This window comes from Lissotriton vulgaris, chromosome 3_2, assembly GCF_964263255.1.
Source record: "Lissotriton vulgaris chromosome 3_2, aLisVul1.2, whole genome shotgun sequence".
Taxonomy (NCBI): domain Eukaryota; kingdom Metazoa; phylum Chordata; class Amphibia; order Caudata; family Salamandridae; genus Lissotriton; species Lissotriton vulgaris.
The window spans coordinates 59,194,312-59,217,326 of record NC_141690.1 but is presented as its reverse complement, the minus strand read 5'-3'; the positions used below and the strand labels follow the sequence as shown (position 1 = coordinate 59,217,326).

Here is a 23,015-nt window from a genome sequence, read left to right as displayed (position 1 = left end):
AACTCATCGTACCTCTGGTACCCTGAAACGTCGGTATTGGAGTAGAATTTAGGCCAACCCAGGGCTCCGCTATGCATAAATCATTTAGAATAATGTTGTTGTTTAAGGCATCCCCCTGGGGTGTATGTTTGAAGTGTAACAGGGGTTGATCATGGGAGTCTCTCAAGCCACACACCTTCGAGTCCCCATAGGTGCATAATGAACAGTTGAAATCTCCCACCCAGATGACAAATAATAGGGGTTGCTCTTGGCGTGCCCTGGCTATGGCCTCCTCCAATTTCGACATTACGAATGTCTCATTGTTGTCAAAGATGTTATAATACCAGTTAATCAGCAACAATGGTTCAGGAAACAAATTAACCAACATCAACACTTGAAACCATGGGGAGTCAACTATCATAGAAGTTACAAGTTTACATAGTTTTAAGGAGGTTGCTGTCATTAGGCCACCTTTTGCCCTACCCACTTGTGAAGGTATCGCTAGGGTATTAAAGGCTTGGAAGCCCTCGATGTTCTGGGTGGATCGGCTCCATGTTTCCTGAAGGCACAAGATGTCAGAGTCACCCACAAAGTCTAACCATGCATCATCCTCCAACCTTGAGGCGAGCCCAGCAATGTTCCAAGAAATTAGACGCATCCTTAGTTCATTTTGGTTCTTTCTGACTGGTTCAGGTAATACTTCCAGGTTATACCTTAAGATGATTGAACTTGGTTCACTTTCTTTCGTAAGGTCTGCCTCAGGGGCTTGGGCGTTAGAAGTACGATCGTCACCAACGGAAACATTCTCCCGTGAGTTATCGTTACAACTTTCTCCCTTCTCCCTCTGGCTGGGCTCACCTATTGTTAAGGTATTAGTAATACAGGGAGGATTTTGTGATGGTCAATCTATCTCTTCCATACCTGCAAGTGGATCAAAACGGTTTCTTAAGGGGATATTGCTTGGGAACCATCCTAGGTAATCTTCCCCCTGATATCTTGGTCTTAGGTCGTAGTGCCAAGTTTGCGAGGGGTTATTATTGTTATAAATTGATCCCCAATGGAAGCCATCACTCTGTTGCGGAGGTCCCCAGTTGATTTGATTTGGCCATACGGCCCTATTTCTCCGGGCCCACCCAGGGTGTGTTTCACTGTTGAATGCCTGCCCAGTGTTTTTGTAAAGCAAAGTCGGGGGAGCAAAATTCAAATTTGGGTAGAAGTATTCTAGACCTATGCATTGAATATCCCCAACTCTAGCAAATCTCGGTTTACAGCAGATAATATTTTTTACCCAGGTATCACTGAAGTTGATCAGGATACAGTCCCCCTCTAGGTCCTTCTCGCTTGGGCCCACCCAGGGGACTCTGCGCACACTAAGTATTTTTGTTTTGGAATCAGGAGGGAGTGGTCTGTTAATGTTAAGCCAGTATATTATTTTGTTTTTTAGTTCCTGAATTGATTCCGTTTTATTGGGCAAAACTGGGGGTACTCCAGTGAGTATTACCATAAAAGGGGCTGAGTCTGGGGGCAAGTTTACAGGTGGTAGTTTCCTTTTGTGTGCTCTCTCGTTGTCCTTACTTACTGCAGGCCCCTGTGAACATGTTTGTTTGGGCCCTTGGGTAGTTCCCTGTTTAGCGATAGTAGCTTCTGGTGTTGGTGTTGGTGTTGCACTACCCATATTTTTACTAGGGGGCCCCACAGTGACCGCCACTGCAGGTTTAGTACGAGCTAATGGTACAGGTTTTGTGCGTACTAAGGGGACCGGTGCTGCCCTAGGGTCACCAGTTGTGAGTGCTTTAAAAGTTTTACTCACATTTTTATTCTCTCCCCCTTTTTTTTGGATTACTAATGTTGGTGTTACCATTTTTATTGTTGTTATTAATGCCCCCCTCCTCAGGTAATTTATTCTTCAGTGCTAAAGTTTCAAGGGAATTGGTGTTAAGAGAGATGAGATGTTCCAATTGGTCTAATTTTAAATTAACAATTTGAATTTTCTCTAGGACGGGCAGCAAGAGCATCTGCACTGTTTTCTCAATTTCTCCCAGAAGTCGGTCATTATTATTGATATTAAATGAGAAAGTTTTCTGACCCGCATCAACTAGGTGGGTGTCCTTTTGCTTGGGAGGAATTGTCAAAGCTTTAGGTGGTGCTGGCTTCGCTGACTTAGATCTAGTTCCTTTTCTATGGTTTCCCCCTCTTTTACGTTTATTTGGATTGTTAGGTTCCCGCTCACAAAGTACTACATGATCTTGTGGAAGGATAGGCCCATTGTTGCTCAAGTTACTCAAGTTGCCATCTAAGGCATTTTTCCCGTAATACCTGATGGAATAGGTATAGGAGTGAGTATAGGTGCTTCAGCTTGAGAATCCCCTGGGTCTACTATCGTAGTTGTCTGTGAATCAGAAATTACCACTAAATTTGGGCTAGCCTCTAGGTTACTATCTGCACTATCTGCACTTTGCTCAAGAGTAGGTGGCTTATTGGGGGTGATTTTAGAGGCAATATCTCCCGGGGATGAGCGTTTTCCTGTTACTAAGTCTAGGGACAAACGCTTTTCTGTAAGGGCAATTTCTTTTTCTAAGATCACAGTTGCCCGACTTATAAAATCATCTAAAGTTCCAGTGGCTTTCCCATTGTTCGTTTTTACAGTAACCTGTCTACCCTTCCCTGAGCGCAACCAAACAGTTTAAAATATGAGATCTGTGATCACTGATGAAAGGGAGTAGCCCCGACCCGACCTTGATCGGCCTTGGACGGCCTTAGACGGTCCCGCCCTTGTCCCGGGCTTCTCCCGGCGAGCTCCCGCGCAGCGGTATTCACACGTTAATTTATAGCTCTTACGGTGATCACCCGGTCGTTGGGGGCAGGGCGGGGAGGGAGAGCAGCCCAGGTGGAACGGGCGGGGTTACTGGGACTCCTGGGAAATGTAGTCCCAGCCCTCTTGCTCGCAGCCCTCAGCCCCTGTCTTACCCCAGCAGCAGCTAACAGCCCACGAAGGAGAGCGCCCCTCTGCGAAGCGGGACCCGCGCAGCGGGTTCCGCGAGGCGTTGGTGGAGATGCAAGGAATCCACGGGCAATCCAAACAGCAAGGCAGGTTTGTCAAGGTGTCCCTTTAACATTTAACTTTAAGTCTTAAGTTTAAGACCTTTCATTTTGAGTCTTAACTAAGATGCTTCATTCTTTTGGGTGTTAAGGTAGATAATTGCATGTGTCTCTGAAACTGCCCTTCAGGTGTTTAAGTTTAACTTGTCCCTGCGCATAAAATTCACTATTTCGGTATTCAGTTGGAGGAGCTAGGAGCACATATAGACTGTTTTCTACTCATGATCAATTGGTTAAGTGGAGATACACTTCCCAAAAGCTTCTTGTTGCTCAGTGAATGTGGTGTCTCTCTGAAGCTGCTCATTTTCCCTAACCACCACAATTTCCTACATTCCAGCACATTGAACTGGTGGGACTTACTGACATCTCCCTTCACAACAGCTCTCAAGTCCTGCTCACCAAAGTATAGTGGCGTCCGGTTCCAAGAATCCGTCTTTCTTTTACTTTTAGCTCTGGAAAAACACAGATGATGTTCGAAAAGCCACCTGTATTTAGCAGCTTCAGTATCCTGTAGGACTCCAGACAGGAGTATTGGCTGACAAGTACTGGATCACCTAGGCTTGTGCTTCAGTGAAGCTGACCATCATCCTGTTCCTGAATCCTCACTGACAGGAGGGAAGGATGTCTCCTAATTTTCTCTTGATGTTGGGTTGTGCCTCCTTTTTCTGTTGTAAGGGCTTACTTCTGAAGGCTGAGAGTTGGTGATGTAAACCTATTGCCTGGAGCAGTTCCTTGCTTAGAAGAAGGAAACGTTTAGAATCATTATAAGGTTAGGCACAAACTTGAACGCGTCTCCCTCTTTGAGTATGGATGTGGAACCTGAACTTTCCGGCTGGATTCCAAAAATGTGTGATCACGTTAGAGAAAAGATGGCAAATAAAAAGAAATTCTGCCCATCATAACCAGCACCGGTGCCTGCACAAGGCACAATAACTTTGATCCTGCCACCGTTTCCTGGTTCTAAAGATAAATACTGTGACTCCATTGAACATGTCAAATTACACCGTGTGGCCAATTCTAAATAGTAGGCCACGGGTGCACTTACTACTAAACCCAACGTTCCGCTGCAGCTAGTGGGCACCACTAATGATGTTACTCTCGGGCTGGGTGAATGAGAAATTGATTCAGAAACTGAAAACTTGGCTCCAGTGGGTACTGCTCTTGCACCTAATTCTTCAGCGGCTGATGACGTTTATACTGATCCATTGTTAATGGATTCACCACTGTTGGATTTTTCGAGTCCTGTTACAAAACCGGCGCCTCCTGTTTTTTAACTAAGTGGTTCTGGGTATTTTGTGGAGCGAGAAGATTTTTCTTCTGACAGTTCTTCTATTTAAAATATTCCTCCAGCACAGATTTGTGTTTTTATTTCATGGTTGAAACACACTTATCTAGTCCTGCCTTGGATCTATTTTTCGGTTACACTTCACTTGGTTTTCTCTTCAAATGGATTGGATCAGTGACAATTTTTTTCCTCTCAATTATTGGCCACTGCCTCCTGGAGCGTTCTGCTACGGAACTGGTTGACAGGCGGTTGCCACGCCCCCCCATTCTTCTTCCTACAGACTAAACAGAGATTTGTCCCTTGTGAATATTTCAGCTGTTCCAGTAACTGATGGAATTGTTTGGGATAAAGTTCTGTTTGTCATATTAGGCCCTATAGAGAGCCAGCATATACTATATGTTTTTAAAGTTTCTATGGGCGATATAATAGTACCTCGGTCACATTTGGATGATTGGGATGTTGAAACTGTAAATTTTGTGCTCTTGGATCTGAAGTATTATACTGTTTTTGAGTCGGAGAACCTGTACCATAATTGTGGTAATTATGCTGATATTTTCTGTTACCACCATTATGGCCATCATTTCCTACACAGGGCCAGTATTCAACATACACTTTTCAATTATACACAATGGGAACATTGTTTGATTCCCCCTACAAGGGAGTTTTGAAATATACACAGAAAATGTACATATCTTTCAGGGTATGACACTTCAGATCTTAAGTCATACTTTTTGAAATTGGTACCTACCCCACTGAAAATAAAATATGCTTACACAGACTAAGCTAATATGTACATCTTTGTTTATACCCAGTTAGGCCTTAAAGGATATAATTATTGGAAGGACACTATTGAATTGAAATTGATTTGGGGATCCAAACCTTGGCAAGTTTAGGGAACGGAAACCTTGTTTCAAGCCGGTTTAATTCCAACATAAATTATTTTTTTGAATGAGACAGTCCAACAGACTATATGTCTGGGACTGGCTAAAATTAAAGAAAATAATGTTTAAAATATTCTCCAATGTCCGCTTCAGTAATTGGCAACGTTTGAAAATGTTACTGAAGAACAGCTCAATAGTATGGTGCACATTTAATTCTACTCTTTCAGGTCCTCATGGGTGGTTAGTGTGGCCAGTAGACACCCGATATTCTAGTTCACAACATTCAGCTATTGTTACCACCTATTCAGTGGGGAAAGTGTGTCAACAATTGTTGGAACATTCCACACTGTCTGAAATGAAACCACATATTCCTCTGCTGTCCAAAGACATGGACTTGTCAGATATTTTTTATTAGGTCCTAAATCTCCATGTCCTAAAACATTTATTGATGCTATGTATAACGAAATTTGGAAAGTGTCCCAAATGGAAGACAAATTGAAAAAGACTATTTGAATAAAGTGCTTGCTTTTGTAGGTAATAGTATTATAATGCGGTTTTCTTGCAATTATATCTTAAATAACATTGTGTCGTCTTTTATTGATACTATACAAAGTGACATGTCAACATTGTTTCATGAGCAAAGTCAGCTTGGATCTATTATACAGTTTAGCTGGACACTTCAAACACTGGGCGAGTACAATGACGTCTGAATTCCAGTACCTTCTTTTTACCTTTCAATTTGACAGGCAAACAACAACTTATGCAATGCTGCATTTGGAGAAGTTAGAACAACTCCCATTCCTCCCTAAGGGAGGGTGTTGTGTGTTTCCTACATGGACATTGTCATTTTCTCTATATTAACCTAATTATACACTTTGGAAGCTGCTTTTGCTTTACACACGTTACCAACACGCATGCTTGTTTTTTTGCTACATTTTATTTTTACATATAGCTAGCACATATTTTTGTATTTAGTCTTTTTCCTGGGATTTTGTCTTCACAGTCTGGTGTGCTCTTAAAGATCAGCAGCCACCTGAGGTGCCGGGATGTGAGGAGTTCAATGAGTGTGGGGGATGCAGAGTTTGAGGGACCTGTGGTTGTCACCAGGGGTCTTGTGCTAGCTTGCGATCCGGAGAGTGTAGTGTCCATGGGGTGTTGGGGGACCTGAGCTGGGAGCAGAGACTGTCTTCAGCCTCCAGATCGGGAGGTCGTCAGTACCTGATATCACGGCCTCCATCCAAGGTTGCTGGTTCCCTCTCCTTGAACCTACGTCACAAGGTACTTTGTTGTGGAGAACATCGAGACGTGGCCAGAGGGATTTCGGTATGCCTTGTTGCGACCTATGGCTGGCCGTTACGACTGATGGCAGCTCGCACCTCTGCCTGAGGGGAAACCTTTCTCCAGACTTGCAAGCACACTGCCTTCCTGGGTCACAACTTTTTGTCTGCGGGGGAGGGAGGGTGAATAGTGATCTTGAACTTGTGCAGATGCCACCGGGCGCCTATAGATCTAATACGGATGGACGAAAAAAAGTAACAGTTAATTTTTGTTAGGTAGTTCCCACTGTCTAGTCAATGGGGTGCCAGCAGATGCAAGATGTATCGTTGGCTGGTGAAGTTGAGAGACTGAGGGGATCGGTCACAAGGCATAGTCAATGACTTGTGACTGCTTGACCATTCTGCTAATGGAGGAGTTCGTCAATTGCATATAATTGAAAGGTGTTTATACAATGTGTATCTCATTTTGATTGCGTGTGTAATCCAAAGACAAGTGTTATATACATACAGTGTGGAGTCTTTTTGTGGTGTACGCAGTGTTACTGCGGTGGGGGTGTGCCAATACTTTACACTTGGGGCCCGAGGATAAGCATGACTGCTCAGTGCCGAGCTAACCAAGTGTAAGCACAGGTTATCGGACACGTGCATCATACTCATCCTATCTGGAACAGTGGATTTTGACTGGCTTCGAAGTATTGCAGCCAGCAGGAAACTGCTTAGTCTAACTGTAGATAATACTAATGCTCTCTTTTTTGGTAGTGTGGGCGAGAGGGTAGTACTAAGCATTTGTTGTACTTATCAAGGCAATAAATGAGGCACACACTCAAAGAATAAATCTGAGACCAAATTAGAAAAATAATACTTATTTTTTAAATGTTTTTTAAAACCAAGAACTTCAATCAAAAGTAAGTACTGTTTTCAATAGAAATATTCACAGGTAAAGTGTTCAAACTTGTGTGATTTTGAACACAATGCAATCCTATGGAAGGAAAAGTCAAAGATGCATAAAGATAGATGCAGTCTGTTTCAGGGGTTCACCTTCAGGATTTAGAGTTGTAGTGGGCCAAGAGTCAAAGTACTACCAGCAGTTCTTCAAGAACTCCCCGGGTGCTACCAGGAGTATGGTGCTGGCGAGGCTTGTAGCTGGTGCGCTACGATGAAGGGGGCCACCCAAAAACAGGCTGCACAGGGGGACTTGCGGGCGTGTCAGAGGGTCCCAAACGGGGGCTTAGGTCGCAAGGGGTCTTAAATCATGAGGGCACAGCCGGTTCGTCGGAACCCGGGCTGGATGCCCAAAGATTCGCCTCGCGGTCAGGGAAAAGCAGCTGGCAGAGGAGAAATCAAGACCAGTTGGGCCACCCACAAAATCTGTCTCAGTGAAGCTGACCTCCCTTAATGGCTCCTTGGTCTTGGTGCAGTGAGAATCCAGACTGGACTCTCACTGTTGGTGTTGGTGTCCGGTACCCCAGCAGTTGGTGCTGCATGTCATTGGTTGGTCCTGGCGTCTTCACACTTGGTGGGGAGACAGATCTGACCTTCCAGAGCACAAGTACTTTCTCCTGGTTGTCTTCGGTGCTGGCAGGCTACCCAAGACGTTTGTAGTTCTCTAGCTCACAGAACGAGTCACTCTGTTGCGATTGTCGAGAGAGGGCTGAGGACGGGCATGGTTTTGCGCCGAGTTCCGCTCCAGTTCTCGCTAGGCAGTGACTCTTCTTTGTCCTTCTCTTGATCCGTCAAATCTGAGTTCTTGGGGTTCAAGGGTGCCACCTAAATACTCAATTTAGGGGCATTAAGGGTAGCAACAGGTAGTAGCCAATGGACTACTTACATCTAGGGTGTCTACACCTTATATATTAGCACTTTCTGTTGGAAGTGGGCATAAACCTGACCCTAGAATGCAAATTTTGTCCAAAACCATATGGAGGAATTCGAAAAGTGTGTTCCAGACTAGTCAGTCATCACACTAGTAGTCGGTAAGTTTTCAAGGGTTCCTCTGAGGTGCCTTTTGGGTGCATTGTCTGATTCATCCAATACTTTCAGGTACAGTGAAACCATCATGTAACTGGGAAACTCGTAATCACGAGTGTTCAGCCCATCTACTCGTCATGGCTTTCCTGTGCATTTGTAATATCTAAGGGTGAACTTAGCTATCACAGAGACACATCCACTTAGGCAGTTATGCCCACAAATGGGTGTAGTAAATCCTGCCTTCAGGCTGTAAGGCCTGCCGTAGGGAAGACTTACATATACCACATGCAGCTTTTTGCTGGCATAGCACACAGAGATGTGGGCCATGTTGACTCTTTGATTTTCTCTGCACGACAGACATGCATGCTGCAGTGGCAGATTACATGAGCTAGGTGTGGGGTCCCTTAGGGTGGGACAATTCGTGCTGTAACCCTTATGGGCTCTCTTTATTTCCACGTCCCTAGGTACAAGGGGTACCACTTACTATGGACTAAAGGGGTGCCAATTGTTGAAAAGGAATGAACAATAGTACTGGGGACCTGTAGCGGGTTATTGTTCATCAACTATTTCTACCGCATGCAGAAGCTTCTCTAATCAAGGGTTGTATTAATCCACCCACACTACTATAAACATCAAAACGTGGCTATTGGTGAATACTACAACTGTAATCCATACTAATATAATAAAGAGAGAGCCCAAACCTTTGAGGGTGTAATCTCAGGAACCACAGCACCAATCAACACCCAATACAGCGTTGGAAAGGGCAGTTGCAGCAGAAGGACATAGGCTATGCAGACGTCCACCATATATATTTAAAAGGTAAAAGAACCGTGCCAGAAAAGTAGTCCCTTGTGGGCGTGTCTGCTTTGTGCTGTGGGCGTGTGCTGGGGCGTGACAACGCTAGGGGCGTGTGGTACGTTCCGCCGTTCATGCCATGTCTCATATTGTGTGCTAATCCCACCCTGCTCCCTTTATATACCCCTGCACCCCATAGTCCTGACCCACCCTTACTCCTTAATATACCCCAACACCCTTAAACACTAACCCATATTATCCCTATAAATATACCCTGTACCCCAAAACTCAAACCTATCCCTAAACCCTAAAAATACCCCTGTATACCCCAAACCCCAAACCTAGCCCAGAACCCTAAAAATACCACTGTACCCCAAAACCCAAACCTACCCCATAATCCTAAAATACCCCTGTACCCCAAAACCCAAACCTAGCCCTGAACCCTTAAAATACCCCTGTACCCCAAAAACCCAACTTACCCCTGAACCCTACAAATACCTCTGTATCCCAAAACCCAAACCTAGCCCTGAACCCTAAAAATAACCCTGCACCACAAAAACCAAACCTACCCCTGAACCCTAAAAATACCCCTTTTCCCCTAAAACCTTGCCCTGAACCCTTAAAATACCCCTGTACCCCAAAACCCAAACCTACCCCTGAACCCTAAAAATACCTCTATACCCCAAAACCAGCCCTGAAACCTAAAAATACCCCTGTACCCCAAAAGCCAAACCTATTCCTGAACCCTAAAACTACCCCTGTACCCCATAACCCAAAACTATATCTGAACCCTTAAAATACCCAAACACCCCAAAACATATACCTCAGTACCCTAAAACATATACCCCTATACCCATACTTACCTTATCCAAACATTTTAAAAAAACATGCTTTTACCATTCATGCATTTACAACGAATTTCTATATAATATTGCAAGGAAAAATAAAGTAGGGAAATTCGAGTTCACACACCACTGAACGCGCACTCTTAAGTGCATCAGAGCGTTTCACAGGCCTGTCACAGATAAGAAATGCTATCTAAACGAAATCCTACAAAACAATATACTACTGGCCGGCAGCAATTCATACCCAGACAACGTCGGGACGGGCTGCTAGTATCAATATATCTTGTGACATCCCTACGTAAAACATGGAACAGGAGGGTGTGAAATTATATTCAACCACGACAAAAAATCATAATCTGAAACCATCACCCAGTTATATTTTTAAATCACTTCTTCATACATCTAAAATACACTTAGACAGGAGTCCACCTTAACGTACTTAACAATACTGTTATGAATTGCTCCTTAAGTGTTCACGACATCGCATATAGAAATGAAAGTATCTCACTGGAGTCCAGGTACAGGAGTCAAACTGCATGTTGATCATACAAAAACTAATCTTACGTATAAGATACATATGTTAGATTAGGTTTACTAAGTAAAGTTATTGTACTTTGAGGCAGGGGCCCTCCTGTCACTCTTGGATACAATAAAGGTCGTATGCTGCAAACGAGGGAATGTGAGTGAAGAGAAGTTCATGTGTTCCCTTGATAATTGCTGTTGTTTAATGTACTAGAGGTAAACAAATGCAGAAATCTATCCTTCCAGCCTTCTTCCCTTCCCATCCCTGTCACCTGGTTCGAATGATTGGAAATGGTATAGATACTTATACATTACTGTGCTTGTACCGAAAGCATTGATTTTGTATCACCAAAATCCTGTGTCTTGAAAGTTGTAACGGAGCTATTACCCCAGAATGACCTCGCTGGGTTTAACCAGAGTCCCATCCTTCGCTCCTCACCTGCAGCCTGTTTGCTGCTGGTGGAGTTCATGAGCATGGAGTGGAAAGTACACAACATAAACATGAGCAACAAATTCGACAGTGGAGCCCTTACCCAAAAAACACAGCACCTAAACTGCTATCCCTTTACAATTCTAACCCCCCTATATTTCTTGGGGTATGTGTGCACACTGGGACGCACCCACCATCACAGTGCAGATCCTCATAGGATCAAAACAGTTTAAAACATCAGCACAGGTGCACCACACAGTAATTACAAAAACTCAGCGACCAAATATATAATTTGTATACTACACAAATATTGTTCCATATTTTTTCTTTTATTTCAATTTTCTTATTGCTTTAAAAACGTAGTCACAAACATCACTTTTCAAAGTGATACAGCCACAGCCTGTGGCTGTATCACTTTGAAATTTGAATTTTTGTAATTATTGTGTGGTGCACCTGTGCTGATGTTTTAAACAACATAAACATGACTTTAAGAGCCTAGCTCATGTTTTATTCCCGCTGCTGCCCCTATTACCCCCTAGTCCGGGGGTAGCATGGGTAACATCGAGGTACTGAAGCACAAGCAGGGGTATAGCACGGATTTCCACTGGTGACCTCGAATTGTCGTCCATAAATGAAAGTAATCACTCTGGGACTCCCCCAATGGACCTATATTCAGTTTGGCGTTCTATTTAAAAGACCGCCAATTGGTGCAGGCAAGTTAACTTGTGTTTCATCAGCGCGTGTAAACTAAAGAGAAATCTTACTTGTCTTTTGCAGTTCATAACTGGACGTTGGACGACACACAGCAATGGCTCCATGAATTTGTGGAACTCCCCCAATATGAACATACTTTTAGAGAACATACTGTCAAAGGAACTACTCTTCCCAGGTGAGTTTTTCACCACTTGTTTATAGTCAAGGAGCATTTTCCTCTATTTCAGCAAAGATTAGATATGGTCGTGGATGTGAAGGAACTAGTCATTTGGGCAAACATTTACGTACAGATGTGAAAAAATAAATGTCTTCTTCCATGCATAATTCTGCAGCAAGGTAGCCTTAGATTCTGCCTTAAGAATATCAGTGTCGGGTTGCTGATAAATTATAAATAATTACGAAACTAATATTAATACCCATATGAACTACTCCGTCCCCCATGTCCAGTATTCCACTTATTTTATCACCAAATCAGGTTATTCCTCAATGTTTGTGTTTAAGGGTGCATTCTTTATCTTTTAATAAAAAGTGGAGTCTGGTTCATTTGATCCGTTTTGCATTAGATTTTTGTCTACTATTTTTCTTTTCAAAATGTTATGGGTTTTAGAAAGTAAAATGTAAAGAAAATGAAGGAGGTTGCTTTTGAAATTTGCAACGATTCATGGACAGCTGTACCTATTGGGTTCTGCATTTGTTAAAAATGATTAACAGAGAAATTTATTGTAATGCACTTGTTTAATTGTTAATTCTTTATCGTTATGCCTCGTGGGATTCTTAAAATGCTTATGAACGTCTGGCTGCTGATGTGGAATGCAATGACCATTAGTTCTTGATGATGGACTGTATTGTCACTAGATTGCCGGTTGCTGGCTAGATTTTTCTTTTGGGCTATTTGTACATAGAATTGATCAAATATTTGCTGTCTCCGCTTCCAACTTTCAATTAATCAGTCTGGATTTGTGGAGCACATATACTCACCTGTGAGCGTATCTAGGCGCTAGAATCCTGCTGCAGTCAGTCAAAGAGCCAACTCATGAGTCCCTTTCAGAATTCTGTGCGAGGATGCAATTCGGAGGGGGAGGTCTAGGCCGTTCCAAGCCTTGGTGGTGAGGTAGGAGAATGAACGTTCTCCGCTGTGGCTTCAACAGATGCGGGGAGTGTGAGCAAGGAAGGCGGAGCACAGGTGTCTTTAGGGTTGGCAGTAGTTCAGGTGGTGGTTGATGCATGGTGGTCCTTGGTCGTGGAAGGCCTTGTAGGTGTGTATCTGTATCTTGATTTGGCATCTTTTCTGAATGGGGAACTGGTGGAGGTTCCTAAGGTGGGGGGTGATGCAGGTTCTTTTGGGGAGGTTGAGGAGGAGTCAGTCAGCTGCAGTCTGTATAATCTGGAGTCTCTAGAAGCCTGAAGGGAAATCCCTGGAAGCAGACCATATAATTCCTTACACCACTCTTTCAGTCTTTTATCACACAGTCATGTCACCGCAGTTTTTGTACTAAGTATATTGTCAGACTAAATTGTAGTGCTTGCAAATTTTTTATTTATATAAAAAGATTTTAACAATTAAAACTTCGGTAATATTTCCGAAAGGACATACATAAAAATATATTGACATTAAAAATTATTTACATACCTTTACAGTATTGCATATCATTTCATATCTTTGTAAAGAAATACATTGAAAAGAAATGCATCACATCTATTCTTGTACCACAAAAATATATTATTCCCAAGACAAAGGGAAAAATAGAAAATACTCCCCACTCCTAATACTGACCACTATTCTCTCCCCTATTCTTTAAGCAATGCTAATGCTCTATTTCATATTTCTTACGACCCAATAGCCCTCAATATCTTGTACAGGAAACACAGTACAGGAGTTCCCTTGTATCAATGGTTTCCCAGGCTTTATTTGGATTCTTTCTATGACAAAAGGTATCAACGCGTTTCGGTGGCTTGGGCCAATAGATATGGTGCCACCTTCAACTCTCTTCCGTTAACCTAATCTGGAGTCTCTTCAGGAGTTGTGTGATGATTCCTGTGTAGAGCACGTTGCAGTGTTCGAGCCAGCTGGTGACTAGGGCTTGCGGGACGTTTTCCTGATGTTGACGGAGAGCCATCTGAAGACCTTTCAGTACATGCGAAGAGTGTGGAAGCAAGTGAAGCGATTGCATTGATCTGGTGTTTCATGGCGACTTTTCTGTCCAGAATGATGCCAAGGTAGCGGGCGTAGTCTGTCAAGTGTGGCTCCAAGTTCAGGAGGCCACCAAGTGTCATTCCATGGGGAAGTGTTTTTGCCAAAGATCGGCACTTTGGTCTTGTTCGTGTTGAACTTTAGGCAGTTGGTCTTTATCAATTTGGCGACGCTAGGCATGCAGTTGTGAAAGTTGATTCTGGTGGTGGAGGAGTTTACTGACAGCGAGAGGATGATCTGCAAGTCGTCTGAGTAGGACATTATGTGGAGGCCAAGGGTTCTCATTATGTTGGCCATGGGCATCATGTAGGTGTTGAACAGGATGGGGCTGAGGGATAGACCTTGTGGGACGCCACTGAAGATGCTTTTGGGTTCGGACGTGAAGGGTGGTAGGCAAATTTTCTTTGTGGTTCTTGTGAGGAAAGATTCAATCCATTTAAGGGCATCTCCCTTGATCCGAATGTGGCATGGTGTCTTGATGAGGATGTAGTGGAATACAAGGTTGAACGCAGCTGAGAGGTAGAGGAGGATAAGGGCCACTGTATCTTCCCGATCTCATCAAATGGTTCTAATGTCGGTGGCAGCGGTCAGGGTGGTGTTGGTACTGTGGTTGGCGCAGAGACCATCTTGGAGATGTCTAGCAGGTTGTTATACTCCAGGTATTTAGTGAGTTGTCAGTCGATGGCCTTCTTGAGGACTTTGGCAGGGAAGGGGAGCAGAGAGATGGGGGTGGTAGTAGTTAAGATCGCTGTGGTCAGCGGAGGGTTTCCTGAGGAGGGGTCTGACCTCTGCATGTTTGCGGAAGGTGGCCTTGGTGATGGATGCGCTGGAAATGGAGGTGGGATCACTACTGATTTTCTTGCTCCAGAGGTTGAAGAAGTGGTGGGGGCGGGTGTCCATGGGTGTTCCAGACTGTATGGTGTTCATAATGGCCGTGGTGCTCTGTGGTGAGCTTATTTAATGCGGTGAGCGGAGGGTTGTGGGTGGCGTTAGCTGGCGTGAGGAGGTTGTGGAGGTCTTTAGGTTGGGGTTTGAAGTTACTGTAGATAGTGGATATCTTGTGGAAGTATTCCGCCTGGGTGTTGCAGAGTTCCTGAGATGGGGCAATCGTGTCCTCGGTGGCAGCTGGGCAGGAACTCTGGCAATGTTGAAGAGTTCCTTCCTGTGGTTGCAGCTGGATTCGATGCTGTTTGCTAGGGCATGTTTTTTGTGACTTTTAGTCGTTGGTGCTATTTGTTGAGGACTGATTTGAACGTGGCTTAGTCTGTGGGATCTTTGGTGGTGCCCCATCACCATTGCAACTTTATTTGAGAGGCATCACTCACAACAATCTGGAGAATTTTTACCTTCAGTTCCAATCAGGATGGTTTTCGTTCACTGAGGGATACATACGGTACAGTACTGTGATATATAAGGAGGAGTTCCTGATTAACTCTTAGTCAACCAGAACACAACTGTTTATTTTACTTTTTGTTGCAAGGAAAACTAGCTGGAAGTTTACATGTGGAATTATGTTTAATGTTCAACGCTGTCAGTGCCCAATTGAACGATGTTACTTTCCTACGAAATTCAAGATCCAACTTCTTCTGAGTGTGGACATGTAAGTGATCCTGCTCTAAGCATGGGCATTCTACTACCTATGCCAGTAGTTTTCCAATCTTTGGTAGCCTGAGTTCCATTGCACTGCTGCATTGTTCATTTACTGTACGTGAGCGACATTGTTTAGCAAGGAAGAAACGTGACACTATAGTGCATTTTCTTCTGTTCATTCGCATCATTTATTTACGTGTGAGCATCGAACATGGAAATGTGACTATGCACTACATTTCTTAAGCTCAGTGCTACAGATGATTATTATAAACTGGTAGCGTGGTGCAGAGCGGGCAGGCCATACTCCAGAGGAAATGTGTAAAGCATCCGCGCAGCACACACAAGACGCACTCCAAAAAGAGGCCACACCAGTTTAGGTGAAAAAACAGCATATGTATTATGCAAGACAGCAAGTTGTAATCACAGGGGTGAACACAGTGCCAACTGGCACCCGGTAGTCATGTATAGAGGGGGACTATTTACAGGGCAGGGCCAATCGGGCCGCTGCTAGAACCATTGTAACAGGACACAGGGTAAAGGAAAGTCCGTCAATAAATGTATCACAGTCAGCAACTACTGGCAACAAACTGAACTCAGCTCAGCACATTAGCATGAACATAGAGCGGTAGGCCAGGCCATCTGCAAGTAAAACATCATGAGTCAAATAAGAATAAATGTACAGTCCATCATGCCTAGCCTTAGCAACACCGCCCTAGACATAAAACATTATCATTTGGCGTAAGGTAGGAACCTGAAGCATCCCGACATGGTATCCGGCAGGAACATAAAGAATTACAACTCTAGGCTCAGGCATCACTCACCCTTGCTATAGACCTGGGATGTAAACATTAGGTTAGGCGTAAAAATGCAAAATGTATAAACATATTAGCGTTGACATAAAATGCAACCTTAGGCCTACCATCATACTATGCATAAAAATAGGCAACGTTATAAGTAAGCAGATAAGCATTAGGCATAACCCTGAGCCTAAAAATACATTCTGCATAAGCATACACGGGGGCATAGTCAAAACAGCATGAAGGCCTGTAACCAAGCATCATATCCTGACATTAGGCACGAAAAACGGTTAGCATTGGCATACATGTAAGGCATCATAACATTAGCATTAGGCAGGAAAACATTAGACCTAAACCTGAGTCATAGGGGCACTATCATTAGGCATAAACCTTTTGGCAAGTCCAACAGTCTGGGGCATAACCTGTAGGCCTCAAATAAGCATGAGCTACCCTGGCCCTGAAGTAGGGGCAGCAACATGAGCCAAAAACAACGTTAATAGGACACTTGATTCAAATACATCTGGAATAGCTGCCCCAAAGTTGCAGATTCGCTCCTGGAGCTACTGTGCCTGGGGAGCCCCTACCCGTGGGCTCTCAAATCACCAATGGCCCAAAATCAGCACTGCAAACCAGAGGGAAAAGCATTCGGTATCATCCTAGGTACAAATGCATTATGCAACAATATTTTTCAAGAAATCATATGGGCAATAGGCCTCGACAGCATAAACACAGTTTGCCCCAATCGGAGGCACAACACTCTGAAAGTGGCCCCAGGCCAACTGGCCTCTCTCCGGCGCTCAAATGCTCTATGTCCTGCAAAGTCAGGGCTGGCTGCAAAAACAGCAAAAGCAAAGTGTGCAAAGCACTGGGGCAGGGAAGGAGTGTCTCTCACTCCTCTCTCTCTTCTCCTGAGGAGTAGAATGCCCCCCAATACGTTGCAGCTGCCCACTGTCAACCAAGCAGGCAGGCTGGAAATCCCACACGCCGGGACCCTCTCGTAGCGCTTTAGTATCCCGGCGCTGCAGACGTCCGCTCCTCTTCTCCTGGGCACAGTTGTAGCTCCTTGGCAGCAAGCAGAGCACAGTCAAGGCAAATATGGCACTCTGGCAGCACCCCAACGCAGCACACACACAGGGGAAATGAAATATAGCGCTTTGACAGCAAAGCGCTGCAGGTGTCAGCTCCTCTTCCCTTGGCACCTTGAATATAGCGCTTGCGGGGCACTAGGTCCCACTAGAAGCTTCAGGAACAGAAGATAGTGTACCTCTTCTGGTGATCAGGAAAACAGTGCCCACCAGGTGGGAGAGTGCAGGCAGAGCAGCACAGTCACTTCAAATATGGCGCTCACCAGGCACTAGGTGACTCACAGTTCCCGGGGTCCCAACCGTGGGAGTTATGCCCAGGCTCCTCACCTCCTTGGAGTGTAGGCAGTCAAAGTATAGCACTCACGAGGCGCTAGGGCAGCAGAGCAGGCAGGCCAGGCTGGGCAAGATCAGCAGACAGTGGGCACTCATCAGTACAGGACAGCAGCTCCTAGAAGCAGTCATCTCCCATAAAGTGGCACTCCTCCTGACACAGCAGTCTTCACTCCAGCAAAGGCTCTCACTGGCCCTGTGGACAGCAGAGGGGTACAGATGGGCTCAGGGGCCAGCACACAGGCCCATGCGGGGGTACCTCCGGGCAGAGAGCCCCCTCTCATTCCAGTCCACCCTCTGTCTGAGCACATGGCATCTCTACTGCTCTACAGATACCCCCCTCCTCCCACCTACCAGAAAGAGCTGGAATCTTCTAGAAGGTCCCTGGCAGTTCCAGCCTCACTGTCACTGGGGGAAGTGTAGAGCACCTTGTCACTTCAAACACTAGACTGCCAACCCACCTCAGGCAGGCGGCACAAGCAAACAGAAATGGCGTCCATTTTAAAAGTGACATTTCTGCAATGGTCAAAATAAAGGTGCGTACACCATTACACAGCATTTATTATTTTCCTCTCACACCACACATGGCATATACATTTCCTACCATGGGGGAGATGTCCCCTAAAGGGGGGGAGAAGATTCCTAATATACCTATATAAGGCAGAAAGCGCACACACTTTGCACTGCTAACCAGCGCCAAAGTGTCCAACATCCTGAACCCACCAATTCCATCACAGCGAAAGGGCTAGGGGAAAGGCAAAAAGTTTTGGGATGACCCTGCAGGGCCAAGTCCAACAATGATATTCTTCCGCGCAGCCTCATCGTACATAAACTAACTGTGAGCGTCATTCATGTTAAAGTAACTGTGTTTAATGTTCCTGCACTCAAAGAATCTGGTGCGTGATACTTGAAGGAATTGTGGCCACTGCCTGCACACATAAGTGCATTAAATGTGCACTTGTCCGCAGTGCCTGGAATACGACTAGGACCCAAAGTCGTGCTCCGGCTGTTTGTGCCATGAATGCAAAGTCTTTGCGGAGAGGTCCCGAAAGCTTTTGGAGGTCTGGCTATCAGCTCCGGGTCGCTCCCGATCTCACTCGAGGGGAAGGTCTCGAGACCTGTCACAGAGCCATCATACCTCGTCCAAGTCTTCGCACTCTTTGGGTAAGTCGAAGCACAAGAATAAGCACAGTCGCTCTTCGCCTACCTGCCATCGTCGGCTGACACGACGCAGGCCCCCAAGCTTCGTCTCGCTAAGGCTCCGTCTCTGTCGCCTGACTCAGGGACAACTCCGCGCTAACCTCCCTTTCTGGAAACAGAGGCGTCCCCTGCCCAGCTTCAAATGTTCTACAAAGCCCTCCGCCATGTGTTTGTGCAACCCCACTCCGTCAGTGCACATTCGGGCCCAGCGGAGCAGGTTGGGAGCCCTGTACCTTCAATGCTGGCAGCTCTGGCCCCAGCCCCGGAGGGCCCCTTTGGATCCAGGCATGGATACGGATTGACACTGGTTGACCTCACTTGACCTTCACCAGCGACGATCCTGGCCACAATGCACCCGGCGTCTGCTGTTCCCCCAACCGACGCCGTCCCCATCGTCATGTCAGAGATGAACCTTGGCCGTCCTGCGTCTAATCCGACGCCGGAGGATGCTTTTGTTTCCTTGTTCATCCCAGGTGTTCCTTATCGCCCTGAGGGGTGGTGGTGAGGACTGGAAGGGGCCACTGGACCTTTTAACAGACCAGCTGGTAGATCCGGACTGGCGAGAGTTATTGGGTGACACCAGGTGTCTGATCCCTCCCCAGACCTTGTCATTCTTTCTCCCCCTACTGTGGCTACGGAGGAGGGAGCGTCCTATGCAGTTGTGGTGCGTTGGGCAGCCGAGACCATGGGCCTGGAGCTCCCTACAGCAGCAGTCAGGACTAACCTCCTGACAGAGGTGCTTTAGCGGGTGGCAACTTCCACTGAACCCCTCTTGCCCTTCAATTAAGCTCTCACGGACATCCTTCTGGGCACTTAGTGCAAGCCCAGCACATGGGCTCCTGTGGAACGAAGGATTGCCCGCCTCCACCGCCTTGATCAGGGCGATCCCATTTCCTCACTCAACACCCTTCACCCCAGAGCTTGCTGGTCCAATCTTTTTCTTCGAAAGGTGCATTCCCTTCTGCACCCCCGGACAGGAAATCCAAGAAGCTGGCTCATCTTGGGAAGCGCATGTGCTTTTCCTCCAGCTTGGCACTGCGGTCTGTGAATACTGCATGCCTCTTGATCTGATACTCCCTTGCCTTCTGGGATACGATTGCACAGGTGCTGCCTCAGTGCCCGGAGGAGGCCTGAGCCGTCATCTGCCAAGCTGTGTCAGATGGGGTAGACTGGATCCCACCGACTCACTGGGCAGAACGATTGCCACATCGGTAGCCCATTCGGTGCTATGCCTGGTTGAGGACACCTCGTTGAGGACGTCTGGTTTTTCGGTGGATGTTCAGTCAAAGCTGCTGGACATGTCCTTCGATGGCTGACGCCTTTTTCGTGACAAGGCAGACTCTGCGCTGGAGCGCTTTAAGGATTCTCTGGCTACGACCAAATCATTAGGCCTCGTTGTGTCCTCCCGTCCACCGCAGTCTGCCTTTCGCCCCTTTTGTGGCTTCGGTAGGGGCATCTCACCACATCTGACCCAGTCCAGCCACCGGACCACGAAAGCTGCCCAACCTCTGCTTGGCCCTGGAACTCAGCGACACGGTTCTGAGAACCAGCGGTCGGGTCAGGCCACCCTTTCCCCCCACAGCAGTTTCCAAGCCCTCCTAGTCTGACCTTTAAGGCCCATCAGCGGCCAGTGGTTGGTAGGATTCACCATCACCTTCCCCACTGGCAATCCATCACGTCAGACAGGTGGTTTTTGCAGATAGTCCGAAGGGGCTGCTCCATCCCCTTCAAGACTACAGCTCCCTCCATGCCACTGTCTTCAGATCGCATGTCGGAGGATAATTTTGCGCTTCTCCACCAGGAAGTCTTATCTCTTTTGGTCAAGGGAGCTATCAAGAGGGTCCTTGCGCCAGAAGTAGGTTGTGGTTGCTATTCCTGCTACTTTCTAGTGCCCAAGAAGGGAAAAATGGCCTGCATCCTATACTAAACCTCAGGGCCCTCAACCGCTTCCTCCGGAAGGAGAAGTTCAAAACGCTAACCTTAACTGAGGTACTATCTGCCCTCAACCCTGGAGACTGGATGGTAGCAGTGGCGTTGGACTTACAGGACACTTACTTCCACATCCCCGTACTGCCAGCCCACAGAGGTTACCCTAGGTTCATGGTAGGCCACAGGCATTTTTAGTTCACTGTGCTCTCATTTGGCATTACCAGTGCCTCTAGTTGTTCACGAAAGTGATGGCAGTGGTCACAGCTCATCTGCGTAGATCTGGGGACGCAGACTTCCTCTATATTGACAACTGGCTGTTGAAGGCGGGCTCGTCTCAGGCTGTCGTCTCCCACCTCCAGTCTACGGCGGACCTTCTGCATTCGCTGGGGTTTACAGTCAACGTACCAAAGTCGCACCTGATTTCCTCCCAGAAGCTCCTTTTCATCAGAGCGGTTCTGGACACGGCGCAGTTTCGGGCCTATCCTCCCGAGCAGGGAGTCTGTGACATTCGGGCCATGATACCGATGTTAAAGCCTCTGTCCCGGATTTGGATGAGAATGACCCTGAGGCTGCTGGGTCTCATGTCCTCCTGCATCTTGCTGATGGATCCTGCCAAATGGCATATGCGGGCTCCGCAGTGGGACCTGAAGTTCCAGTGGGCACAGCATCAGGGAAGTCTTTCCAACTATGTCAAGATCTCGGAAGGAACTGTGCAACAACTGCAGTGGGGGCTAACGAACCAGGATTGGGTCAACGGCAGATCCCTCTCCCTCCCCTTCCCCCAACCAGAGTTCACAGTGGTGACAGATGCATCACTCCTGCGGTGGGGCAGCCACTTGGGAGAGATGGAGATTGGCGGAGTCTGGGCACCATATCAACCTGTTGGAGCTCCGGGCGATTCGCTTGCCACTGAAGCCATTCCTTCACTCCCTCAAGGAGAAGGCAGTGCAGGTGTTAAGACAAGACCACCGCCCTGTGGTACTGCAACAAACAGAGTGGGATGGAGTCTTGGACCCTTTGTCAGGAGACTATTTCCCCTTTGGACATGGCTGGAACATCAGGGCATGACCCTGGTGGTACAACACCTGGCACGTTCTCTGAACGCAAGGGCGGACAAACTCAGCCATTGATGCCTGGTGGATCACAAATGTCGTCTTCACCCCTAGGTGGTTCAAGGTCTCTTTAACTAGTGGGGAGAGGCTTGGTTAGATCTATTCGCCACTCAAGAGCGCACTCAATATCGGCAGTTTTGCGCGTAGGAGTTTCCACGACGGCACTCGCTCTGACGCATTTCGTCTGGAGTGGTGTTGCGGCCTTCTGTATGTCTTTCACCTGTACCACTTCTGCCCAGAGTGCTGAAGAAGATCAAGCGCGAGTGGGCCCAAGTCATTCTTGTGGCACTGGACTGGGCACGAAGAGTCTGGCACCACAAGCTCCTGAGCATGCCTATAGATCCTCCGATTAGACTGCCGGGAGGATCTTCTGTCGCAGCAGCAGGGGACGGTCCTCCACCTGAACCTGTCCGGCCTCCACCACCTTGCGTGGAGATTGAGCAGTGACAGCTGACAGCTTTTGACCTTCCTCCTTAAGTCGGTAATGTCATCTTGGCAGCCAGGCATCCCTCCACTAAGACTGTATACACCTGTCGATGGAACAAGTTTGGGGCATGTTGCACAGCAAAGGCTGTGGATCCTTTTTCTGCCTCTCTTTCTGAGGTACTTTTGTTCCTTCTCTCTTTGGCCCAGCAGGGCTCTGCTCTGGGCACTTTTAAGGGCTACCTGGCTGCCATTTCTGCTTTTCTTCTGCTGCCAGATCAGCACACTTTCAAGTCCCCTATTGTAAGTAGGTTCTTTAAGGGCATTATTAATCTCTTTCCTCCGTCTTCTTTCATAATGCCTCAGTGGGACTTGAACCTTGTCTTATCTTATGTGTGCTCCCATTTGAGCCTCGTCACAACTGTCCTCTTAGGCTTATCACTCTGAAGACTGCCTTTCTTGTCGCCATTACCTCTGCTTGCAGAGTGAGTGAGCTTCTGGCTCTTTCTTCTAAGTCCCCTTTCTTCTCGGTCCATCTGGACAAAGTGGTGCTTTGAACGAAG

General features: G+C 46.5%; 1 protein-coding gene across 1 annotated transcript in view; it reads left to right on the top strand.

Moving 5' to 3' along the window:
• Positions 1-23,015, top strand: part of STIM2 (stromal interaction molecule 2) — a 493,142-nt gene that overhangs the window by 403,632 nt on the left and 66,495 nt on the right. The window contains exon 4 of the mRNA XM_086964004.1: positions 11,859-11,970. Within this exon, the coding sequence (XP_086820130.1) occupies positions 11,859-11,970 (112 nt within the window). The remainder of the gene's footprint in view (positions 1-11,858; positions 11,971-23,015) is intronic.